General features: G+C 37.2%; 2 protein-coding genes across 2 annotated transcripts; both read left to right on the top strand.

The window, feature by feature from the left end:
- The first annotated feature begins 706 nt into the window (after window positions 1-706).
- On the top strand, window positions 707-2,583 carry LOC130963138 (replication factor C subunit 1-like). Its single transcript, XM_057889285.1, has 5 exons — window positions 707-1,208; window positions 1,434-1,595; window positions 1,694-1,733; window positions 2,104-2,208; window positions 2,472-2,583. Exons 2-5 carry the CDS (start codon window positions 1,526-1,528, stop codon window positions 2,581-2,583), a joined length of 327 nt encoding a protein of 108 aa, XP_057745268.1. The 5' UTR covers window positions 707-1,208; window positions 1,434-1,525.
- Window positions 2,584-9,028: 6,445 nt separating this feature from the next.
- LOC130963137 (uncharacterized) lies at window positions 9,029-10,393 on the top strand. Its single transcript, XM_057889284.1, has one exon. It carries the CDS (start codon window positions 9,029-9,031, stop codon window positions 10,391-10,393), a length of 1,365 nt encoding a protein of 454 aa, XP_057745267.1.
- The last annotated feature ends 970 nt before the right edge of the window (window positions 10,394-11,363 follow it).

Below are 11,363 nucleotides of genomic sequence, written 5' to 3'. Positions count from 1 at the left end.
AGTTTTCTAATGCAGCTGGAAGCTCTGAAGATGAAGAGGCAGAAGCAGCTGCTCAGAGAAGGGTGAAACAGAAGAATAAGTTAGCTTCAATGAAATCTGAGAAGGATTCTGTTGATCTTAAATCAAAGAAGGCAAAGGTCCTTGTTGAGGTAAATCTATATTGCGCCCTTCAATTGAAAAAATGATATAATTTCTCTTTTAAATGCTGGTTTTTGTTCTGATATGAATTAATTTATGTAAACGAAAACTTGTCCAGAAGTTAACCACTTATTAATGGTGATTTAGGGTATAGGGATTCCAAAATTAATAAATAGAAAACCAAAACTACTACTTGTCTCTTTGCCTCATTGCCAAAACCACCACTGCCTTAAGCTTAGTGTGAAACCAAATCACTTTCATTCATTCATATTCATTCATTCATATACATCAAGGTGGTTAGATTAAGGGTGATTGATTTTAACTTGGGTGACTAATGAAAACCATTTGTTTATTGCTGATAGGCCCACATAGCCATTAGGATGGTAGGCCGGCGACATTATATTAGGCGGAAGGGATGAGCTCGGCGGTGGCACATGGTTGGGCTCCACCAGAGATGGAAGGGTGGCTTTCCTCACCAATTTCAGGGAAGTTGAAAGCCTTCTGGAACCCAAGACCAGGGGAGACTTGCCCCTCCGATTCCTTCAGGTCACACACTCCATCTGTTTGTTACTTTGTTTCTTAAGATCTTGTTGCTTTGAAAATTCATGTGACTATTTTCATATGGTACCAATTTCAAATATAATCTAATAACTTCATTTATATATCTTACGTAAACTGAGGAAATGTTGGTGATTTAGTTCATGAGTGCAAGAAGAAGCCGAGAAAAATAGAGCTTGTGAGAGATAATTCTCTTAGATTCATAGAGTAATAAACTAGAAAACTGAAATGTACAAGGGAACTAACTATTTATACTACCATAACAGTTAAACAGTTATTTATATCATCCATTACATATTTGCATCGCGTAATCTTAACATATTTATTTATAACAAATGAAAATACTGCAACATGACAGAGTAAGAAGAGTCCTCAGGAGTTTGCAGAGCAAATTGTTGAAGAGGCACATGTATATAATGGCTTCAATCTAGTTTGTGTTGATATTTGCAGCTTCAATCTAGGCTGCTCAGAAAGGTATAATGAGTGTATGGGACAAAGCTGATATCATAAAGGTATTATGATATATAACACTTTGCAATTTGTATCTATTTTGATTTCTTTTTTCATTTTCAATTTGTATCATATTTCGTGCTTACCTTGCAAAGGAATAAAATGTATAGGACTCAATTGGAGGATCTTAGCATGAGTGATCCAGATCTTGTTCCACTTCTTATCCAGGTTCTTTAATCCATTTTCTTTCACTTTATTTTTATTCTTTTTAATTATATTAATTATAGACCAAGCTTAGCTGGTAAGGATGACCAGAGGGTAAAACGCATGAACCTGATTGCTCGTGCTGCTGAGTCAATTGCTGATGGGGATCTAGTGAATGTACAGATTCGAAGATATCGACAGTGGCAGCTCTCTCAAACTAACTCTGTGGCCTCGTGTATTATTCCGTATGTAGCCTTGTGTCTGATCTGGAAAATAACAAGATTTTCTTAAATCAGATGTTCTCCATCAAGTTATTCATTCTTTATCCATGTCTTTGTTTCAGTGCTTCATTGTTGCATGGGCAGAGAGAAATACTTGAACAGGTGAAAGTAGTTTGTCTTGTTCAAGCTATTGTAATTTGTCTTGCATCTCCTTATTCTTTTTGTGCTTTTTTATCACCCCAAAATAATTGGGCTCAATGTTTGGGGAAATGGCATTTATTCTCAACTCTTAATCAATTGTCCATATATTATTTTTATTCTTCTGCCTCTTATGATCAACATGAGTTGCAAGAGTTTCATGTTTCCTCTGAGTTTTGACTTTGTTACCAGCTTCTCGGTGGAAAGTTATTGGTGATTTACATATCTAATAGTACTAGTTATGTATGCTGGTCTCTTTCATTAAACTCATCTATTTTCCCCCCAATCCTTGTAAAACATGCTAATATATACAGGGAGAGCATAATTTTAACAGGTTTGACGGGTGGCTTGGAAAGAACTCAATGACAGGCAAAAACCTTAGGCTTATGGAAGATCTGCATGTCCACATGCTTGCTTCACGTGAATCTAGTTCAGGAAGGTAGATATCGATTCAGTATTTATTTTGTGTTAAGTTTATCCCTTATGCACATAACTCTCGGAGGTTTTCTTCTGTTGAAATGAATGCTTCTTTCAATTCTCGAGTATCTGCAGTTAGACTACGGGGATTTGTTTGGCTGTGAATTTCAATCATTCACTGAACTTAGCATTAATATTAGGCACTTCCATACAAAGTAATGTCAAGCAGACTTATGGAGTGTGTCCCATAGACTTGTTATAATAATGTTTCGTTTAACATTGCAGGGATACTATCCGATTGGAATACCTTACCCTTCTCCTTAAACAATTAACAGAACCGCTACAATCTCTGCCCAAGGTTGGAAGCACATCTGTTCTTGTATCTTTAAACAAGTGAAAGATTTAGTCTATGTGCTGAATTTTAGTTGAAGGACTGAATCACATCTAATCTATTGTAAATTATCAGGCTGAATTTTAGTTGAAGGACTGAATCACATCATTTTTCACTTGTTTTGTTGATTTAGTTTATATTTCATTTTTCGCTATTAAGATAATAAGATCTTTATATGGTAAATCTTTAAAATGGATTAAGCTTATGCAATATCTACTGTCTATTTTATATCAATGCTCTACACAGTGGAATAAAACTTGATTGTGCTTGTTCATATTGCATCAAATCAATAATTTTTAAATATATTGCCTTTGTCATTAGGACATTATGCGTGACTGAAACTTAATGCTCTATGATCACTGACGGAAATGCAACATCATTTTCAGCTATCAAGAAGAGGATGGAGAAGGATATTGATAAAGTTGGAAAGATTGCACATGGTGTCAAAACAAAAATAGAAGCTATAAACAGAGATGTAATGAGACAAAGATAATGACTTGATGTTTTAGTAGATTTTAGTCCTGAAATTTCAAACATGAGGAATTTTTTATATGGTCTTGTTATTTGCATAACTTAGTATAGTTGAACAATACATTGAGTTTGTGTTTTGAATTATAGTTGATGTATGGTTGTTACTTATTATTATAGTTGATGATCAATACATTTTGTTTATGTTTTGAATTATATTGACTTGCTTGTTTATAGTAATTTTTTTTAGTTTGATAATATGATGAATTTGTTTATTTTTTGAAATATTATAAATATTCGAATACAAATTAGATAAAAATTTGTATTAAATTTATATTTATATTGTATGAAAACAAGCTTATTTTGTAATTAGAAAAAAAATTCTATTTTACTTTACTGACGGATTTACAGACGGATTTTCTGTCTGTAATCAAAGTGTGAGATGATTTTTCAAAGTTCAAATTATAGACAGAAAATCTGTCGGAAAATCTGTCTGTAATTACAGACGAAAAATCCGTCTGAAAATCTGTTTGTAATTACAGACGAAAAATCCGTCTAAAAATCCGTCTGTAATTACAGACGAAAAATCTGTCTGAAAATCCGTCTGTAATTACAGACGGAAAATCCGTCGGAAAGTTCGTCGCCTTTGGGAAATGGGTGGAGAATTTACAGAGGGAAAATCCGTCGGTAACTAGTAAAAATTCGTCGGTAATTTTCCGACGGAAAAAAAATCTGTCGGTAAATAATTTCCGACGGGGCTTTTACAGAGGGACAAAATCCGTCAGTAATTTCGTCGGTAACCAAAAATCCGTCTGTAATAAAGACTAAATCTGTCTGTATTTATCCATTTTCTAGTTGTGTTAGTGCACATGTCCTAAATAAGTATAGAAATTCTATTTTGGATAAGAATAGCAAGCTCTTATTTGTGCTCGTAATTGGATACATAGATTTGAAGATGATGGTAATTCACTTTTTAAATTTATTTTGTTAACTTCTATTGGCAATAAATAATGAATGACTTGCATATTGTATTTATTTAGTTTTCTACTAACTAACTTTAAATTGTAGATGCTGAATTTGAGTGTCAAAATGAAAGTGACAAAGAACATTATAAAGATAAAATGGATTCAATTAATATGATGCCTGGTATTTTATTAGTATTGTCTAATTGTTTCAAACCATGCATTTTTTAATTCAATTCTATTGAAATTCTAGTTCTGCCACTAAGTCACTAACTTTTATTTGATAATTTATTTTTCTTTCCATTGCAGGTGTTGACTAATTTGATGGATTGGATAAAAGATTTTGGGATTACATTGCTTTCTGCTTTTCTAAAATATTTGCATGCCATGTCATTTGTTAAATACTTTCTTTTCACTTTTGTGTGGATTTTTGGTAGAATTATGATGTTGCTATGTTAGTTTATAATACTCTATTAATTATATGAGAGGAATTACAAATACTCCTTTAATTAGAAATATTAGAATTAGAAATATGGAATCACTAATTGGATGTGAATGTGGTTCTGTAATTCTGTTTTGAGTTAAAATAATAAATTTAGAGCATAACAGTTACTCAAATCAAATGTATTTAGTTGTTTACTAGAACTTTAATTTTATTTGTTCCAAACAAGATTTTTTTTTCCAAATATATACACCAGTTTTTCTCCTCAAAATTGGACTTTTTTAGTTTTTTTTTTCAAAAAAATTCAAAAAAAAAATCAACAAATAAACGGTCCAGCCATTTAACCCGTTGGGCTGGCCATAAACGGTATGGGCTATAAAATTTAGGCCCGCGATCAAAGTAGGCTTAAATGGGTTAGCCTGTATAACCCGTGGACTAATCGGTCTAGGCTTCAATGTGTTAGGTTGGCCCATTTGACAGCCCTATCCGCGTATATATTGCTCCGAATGGGGATGCAAGGCGGAAATTTTTGGGAGGCAAAATCTTTTCAAAGCATGTGCGAGGATTCCAACGGAGATTTTCATTCCATATCCCATTAATCTCTGAATTTTATGAATTTAATTAATTGTTTTCATTGATTGTTAGAAAATTAAATCAAGAATATTCAAGAAAGTAGTACAACTACAACATTCTAGAACATTGAAAAGTTTGAAATCAAATTGAATTGGAATTGAATACAAGTTGCACTCATCATCTCCATATTAGAAGAATGAAGAATCATGAATTGAAAGCTTCAAGATTGATGATTAAGAATTTGAAGCAAAATTGATGCATGAAAACTTGTCTCTCAACAAATTTCCTTCGGCAAGTATACCAAATTGTCGTCAAGTAAAACTCACAATAGAGTGAGGTCGAATCCCACAAGGATTGATTGGTCAAGCAACTTTAGTTAGAAGAATATGCTAGTTGAGCTAAACATAATTTAGATTGAGATGTAAAATTTAAATGACTGGAAAGTAAATAACAGAAATTAAAGTGCAGAATCTTAAATGGAGATTTGGGGTAATGAGCATGAAATTTAATGGCAGAAAGTAAAGAGAATGGGTAAGATCAGAAATGGGGAAGTCATTGGGTTTAGGAGATGTTGCATTCTCCGGATCAAGTTCATTCTCATCTCTTCCTCAATCAATGCATTTATTGATCTCCTTGGCAATCTTAAGTGATTGAATCCCAATTCCTTGGCAATCCAATCTCTCTAAGTTTGAACAATTACCCAATTCCTTGATTTAATTGCTCATGGGAAGAGATGAAGTGTGGTCACTGATTATACCACATGTATTTCCAAATCAAAGTGTTGGGAGGATTACATGTCACTATATCCGCCCAAAACCCAATTTGGTCCAATATGAGAAAGCATTTCTAGCATGATCTCCTCATCCCTTTTCCAAGGCTCAAAGGAGATCCAATTATGGAGAGTTTCTTTTCCAAGACAACTAACCAATTGAATTAAGATCGAAAGCTTTCTAGTAAGATCAAGAGAAAAGAAAGAAGAAGAAGAATGAAAACTATAATTGAGCCATCAAATTACAACAGAGCTCCCTAACCCAATGAAAGGGGTTTAGTTGTTCATAGCTCTAGAAATGAAAAATGGCAGAAAAGAAGAATCCATGCTAAAAGTGCAGAAAAGTAAATCTATAGAGAGTAGTTCCCAAAAGTGCCAAGCTTCTCTATAGTTCAAAATTACTCCTATATATACTACTCCTCTTGATCTTCTACTGAGTTCTTCAAGTCTTGGATTTGGGCTTTGGATCTTGAGTTGAAGCAGTTCTCATCTTTAGTGGGCCCAACTTGCAGAGAAATATGAATTAGGCTTTGGGTATTTGGTAAGATTTAACGTTGATTGCCATTGTGGGTTCGAGAACGTTAGTGGCATTCACTTTTTCCACTAACGTTCCAACCTCATATATCCACGTTAAATCCAACGTTAGTGGTCAAGACCACTAACGTTGCTTTCTCAAAATTTGGCCAACGTTATTGGGACTCACTTTTCCCAATAATGTTGGCTTGTACCCCTTTAATGGGAATCACTTTTCCCATTAACGTTGCTTAGTGCCCCTTTGTTCCTACGTTAGAGTCCACGTTAGTATGGCTAACGTGACTCTTAACGTAGGTGTGATCCACCTTCGAGAGCGTTAGTGACACTCACCTTTGTCACTAACGCTCCAAATGCCACATTCTCTACGTTGGAACTCACGTTAACTAAGTTAACGTGGCTCTTAACGTAGTAGTGATGCCATCTTCCAACGTTAGTGACAAAAGTGAGTGTCACTAACGTTGGCTCTTTGATCTCAACTCCACGTTAACTTTCACGTTAATAGTCTTAACGTGAAAGTTAACGTAGGCAATGCTAGTTGGTCCAACGTTAGTGACAAAAGTGAGTGTCACTAACGTTGGCTTTTGTTTTCCTCTTCCACGTTAGAGTTCATGTTAACTAAGTTCACGTGACTCTTAACGTGGATCATTGCCAAGTTCTCCAACGTTAGTGATGTTCACTTTTTCTATTAACGTTGGAGTTCCTTTCTCTTCTACGTTAACTACCACGTTAACTTAGTTAACGTGGCAAGTAACGTGAGCTTTGGATGGCTTCGCAGGCATTATTGGTGATCACTTTTCTCATTAATGTTGCAAGCTTTACCATTCCACGTTAGTGTTCACATTAACTAGGTTAACGTGAATACTAACGTGGTTCTTCCTTGCCTCCTTTGCCCTGAAATCAAGCAATTAAAGTGCATCAAAGCTCTAGCCAAAGTCATGAGATTATGCATCATCAATTTATCATGCAATTCTAGCAAAATACTCATGAAATTATGCAAAGTTCACAAAAGTTGCTTGAATCAAGGTGTAAGTGTAATTTCATCCAAAACTTGCCTTATTCACTAAGAAAATGCATGAAACTACCCTAAAATAGTAAAGAAAAGGTCAGTGAAACTGGCCTGCCCTGGCATCAAAAATTGAATAAGGGATTGACTAGTCAAAGTTTCTACATATTTCTTGAATTATGACAATTAGTGCTTAGTTGTTATAAGAACTATTATTTTATTATGAAAGTTTGCTTATATAAAGGCTTTATATGTATGTTGTTATCCATCTCTCTATAAATCAAAATACTTAATGTTTGTTTCAAAAATTCTCTCCTTATTATTATGAGTGTTAGTGAGTTTTAGAGATAAAAAATATGATAGCGTCATTTATATGAATGAGTGATTTTATGACCAATTAAGTGTAGGTATTATACTTACATTGATTTATTTCTATCATAGGTTTTTTAATTTGTGAAAATCCTAGTTTTCATAACCCCCTTTAGCACCGTCTCCTTCTCCCCCATATCCCCACTCTCTCTGTTTACTACTGTGTCGTTTGCTTACTCTCTCTCTCTCTCTCATGTGGCTAGAACTTACTTCTTTCTTTTTTTTCAAATTATAAGTCTTACTTGAGTTAGAGACCCACTAATATATTGTTACAAATGTAATATTAGAGTATAAGGTAATCGTTTTATTACCTTTTCCTATGACTAATTTAAAAAACCGATATTATATAAAGAATACGTTGAACCGGCTGATGATTTGTTCTGATCGAAGTAGCAAATATAAGCTGCTACGGCTGGTGATTTTTTTTTTGTTTCCCACGGACTAATTTGTGATGAATTGAAATTTTATTTAAAAAATTATTGTTAGTCAATAAAAATAATATTTAAACTCCTAACACTTGTTTAAGCGAATGAGTAAGCTAATCAATCTATCAACTCAAATTAATTTGTGGTGTAGTGATTATGATAAAACATGAAAAATCAAAGATGAGTAATAGAGTTTCTTATGTTGGATAATAGATATATGGACTACCTTCTTATTTGGCCTTACAATTTTTCCTTTCTTATTATAATATATATTGTTTTTAAGTATTTATTTAATGTAATTTTTTTTTATTATTAACATAGGTATTGTTCATACCCTGACCCAACGCTAAGGCCCAGGTCCAAACGACAGGCCCAACCCACAAGGTTGAGTCTCACAGTATACCGACCTTCCTCTAAGAAGTCGATGCTCCCCACGACTTGCCCTAACGAAGTCGGAAGCAGAGATTAGCTGGCAGATAATAACTGCCCCTAAAATCTCTCAATCCACTTCCAGGAGCCATATCGTAACCTCCCTAAGATAAAGGGACGGTTATCCACCTTAAAAGGTGGAACTACTCCAACGGTGGTTATTGGTTCACCACTATAAATACATCGACACCTCTCAGGTATCTCTAAGTCCCAATACTCTTTAGACCTGCTCACACCCTTGCTGACTTAGACATCGGAGTGTCTTTACAGGTACCACCCCCCATTCTCTCGCAATCACAAGTCGGACGGAGGCCCCATAGACGCGAACCCGCTCGAAGGCTTCCTTTCTCAGACGATTGGGCCAACCTAACGAGTCCAGCCCATAGAGAAGGCATCTCTGGGCTTAAGAACCCAAAGGTAAATTCCTCGGAAGGACGAGAGTCCGGAAAGGAAGGGCCGCCCCATGCAACTGAGCTTATGGGGCTGGTCCACGGCCACCAAGGTCGTTTGGAACAACTAGAACAAGAATTAGAACGACAACGAGAGACAGAGCGAAATCTCAGGGAAGAGATAGAGCGACGAAAAGAGTTGGAAGAAAAACTCTTGAAGCTCGAATCTTCCTTTAGAAGTCGTAACTCCCGTGGCGACAGAGAAGAGTCACCCCTGGAGGGAGAAGACCCGTTCAGTGAGGATATAATGAGGGTAAAAGTTCCAATGAACTTTAAAAGTCCTGATATGAACCTCTATGACGGAACCACAGATTCGAAGCATCATTTAAGCAATTTCAAAAGTCGGATGTATCTGGCTGATACTTCTGATGCGACTCGCTGCAAAGCTTTTTCGACCACCCTGTCGAAAGCAGCGATAAAATGGTTTGATAGCCTCCCCCCAAGGTCGGTTACCAGCTTTGAGGACCTCTCGAGAAAGTTCTTAATGAGGTTCTCCATCCAGAAGGATAAAGTAAAGCACGCACCGAGTCTCCTGGGAGTCAAACAGGAGGTCGGAGAACCTCTACGAGACTACATAGAAGGATTCAACAAAGCATGCTTGGAGATTAAAGACCTGTCCACAGAGGCAGTTATCATGGGGCTAGTAAATGGACTTAGAGAAGGCCCCTTCTCTCAGTCCATATCAAAAAGGCACCCCACCTCTTTGAGTGACGTACAAGAGATAGCAGAGAAGAACATCAACATGGAGAAAAATGCCAGATTACGAGAACCAAGCTGGCGACAAGGGCCTCCTCACTCAGCAAAAGAGAAAGAAAGGAAGCCCAAGAAAAAAGAAGATGTCGGTACCGACAGGCTAAGGAGATATCACTCCTATACTCCTCTAAAAGTCTCCCTAGTGGACGTATACAGAGAAATCTGTAATACTAAAAGGTTGCCACCCCTTAGACCCATCAAAAACAAAAAGAGAGGAAGTCGCGGCAACTATTGTGAGTACCATAAGATGTATGGCCACTCAACAAATGATTGCTACGACCTTAAAAATGTGATAGAAAGGTTGGCCAGGAAAGGCCGACTTGATAGATATCTCATGGAAAGGTTGGACAATAATGGGAAAAGAAAGCGAGATGATGAGGACAGAAGAGACCCACCACCACAAACCCCTGAGAGACACATACATATGACCTCTGGAGGATTCGCGGGAGGGGGACTCACTAAATCATCTCGCAAAAGACACCTAAAGCGAGTTTATCAAGTCGAAAACGAGTCTCCCGATCTCCCGACCATCTCGTTCACCAAAGAGGACAGGCAGGGGATCATGCCAGGGCATGACGACCCGATGGTGATAACCATGATCTTGGCAAATGCCAACCTCCACAGGACTTTGGTGGACTAAGGAAGTTCAGCTGATATACTCTTTAAGCCCGCATTCGACAAATTAGGGTTGGATGAAAGGGAGCTAAAAGCTTACCCGGACACCATGTATGGGCTAGGAGATATGCCAATTAGGCCACTGGGATACATCCCCCTCCATACGACCTTTGGAAAGGGGGAAAATTCCAAAACTCTGAGCATCGATTTTATCGTCATCGATGTCGGATCGGCGTATAACGCCTTGATCGGCAGGACTAGACTAAATCGGCTCGGAGCGGTGGTGTCAACCCCCCCCCCCTTTGCATGAAATTTCCAGCACCTAAAGGAATAGCAACGATACGGGGAGACCAAAAGTTGGCAAGGAAATGCTACAATGAAAGCTTGAACCTCCGAGGAAAGAGCAAGGAAGTTCATACTATAGAGCTCGGAGGAATAAGAGCTAAAGAAGAGCTGCGACCACAGCCGGGGGGAAGAACTGAAGAGGTTCAAATCGGAAAAGAGGAAGGAAAAAAACTAACATATGGGCCAGCCTAGACAGAGACTTGAGACAGAAGCTGATAAAGCTCCTGCAAGATAATTCTGACCTCTTCGCTTGGAAAGCTTCCGACATGCTAGGGATAGACCCTCAGCTCATATTCCACAAACTTTCAGTACACCCCTGACCGCGACCCGTACAGCAACGCAGGCGCAAGCTCGGAACAGAAAGAGCTCAAGTGGTGGAGGAGCAAGTGCAAGCCCTCCTAGAGGCCGACTTCATCCGAGAGGTCAAGTATCCAGCATAGCTAGTGGTGGACGAAATTGTGATCATCAATGTTGTACTCTTTGTTGTTGTATGGAATAATTATAATGGCTCTTTGCTATGTGTAGACACAACTCCGTTCAACTAACCAGCAAGTGTATTGGGTCGTCCAAGTAATAAACCTTACGTGAGTAAGGGTCGATTCCACAGAGATTGTTGGTATGAAGCAAGCTATGGTCATCTTGTAAATCTC

The sequence above is a fragment of the Arachis stenosperma genome, chromosome 2 (assembly GCF_014773155.1).
Source record: "Arachis stenosperma cultivar V10309 chromosome 2, arast.V10309.gnm1.PFL2, whole genome shotgun sequence".
Classification (NCBI taxonomy): Eukaryota; Viridiplantae; Streptophyta; class Magnoliopsida; order Fabales; family Fabaceae; genus Arachis; species Arachis stenosperma.
The sequence above is the reverse complement of the archived record's forward strand: the minus strand, read 5'-3'. Positions and strand labels throughout refer to the sequence as shown.

Excerpts from the sequence above, each read along its gene's own strand:
- LOC130963138 (XM_057889285.1), top strand. The coding sequence starts at position 1,526 with ATGTACAGATTCGAAGATATCGACAGTGGCAGCTCTCTCAAACTAACT. Across the intron at positions 1,734-2,103 it reads AGAGAGAAATACTTGAACAG|GTTTGACGGGTGGCTTGGAA; the intron begins GTGAAAGTAGTT and ends TAATTTTAACAG. Across the intron at positions 2,209-2,471 it reads CGTGAATCTAGTTCAGGAAG|GGATACTATCCGATTGGAAT; the intron begins GTAGATATCGAT and ends TTAACATTGCAG.
- LOC130963137 (XM_057889284.1), top strand. The coding sequence starts at position 9,029 with ATGGGGCTGGTCCACGGCCACCAAGGTCGTTTGGAACAACTAGAACAA.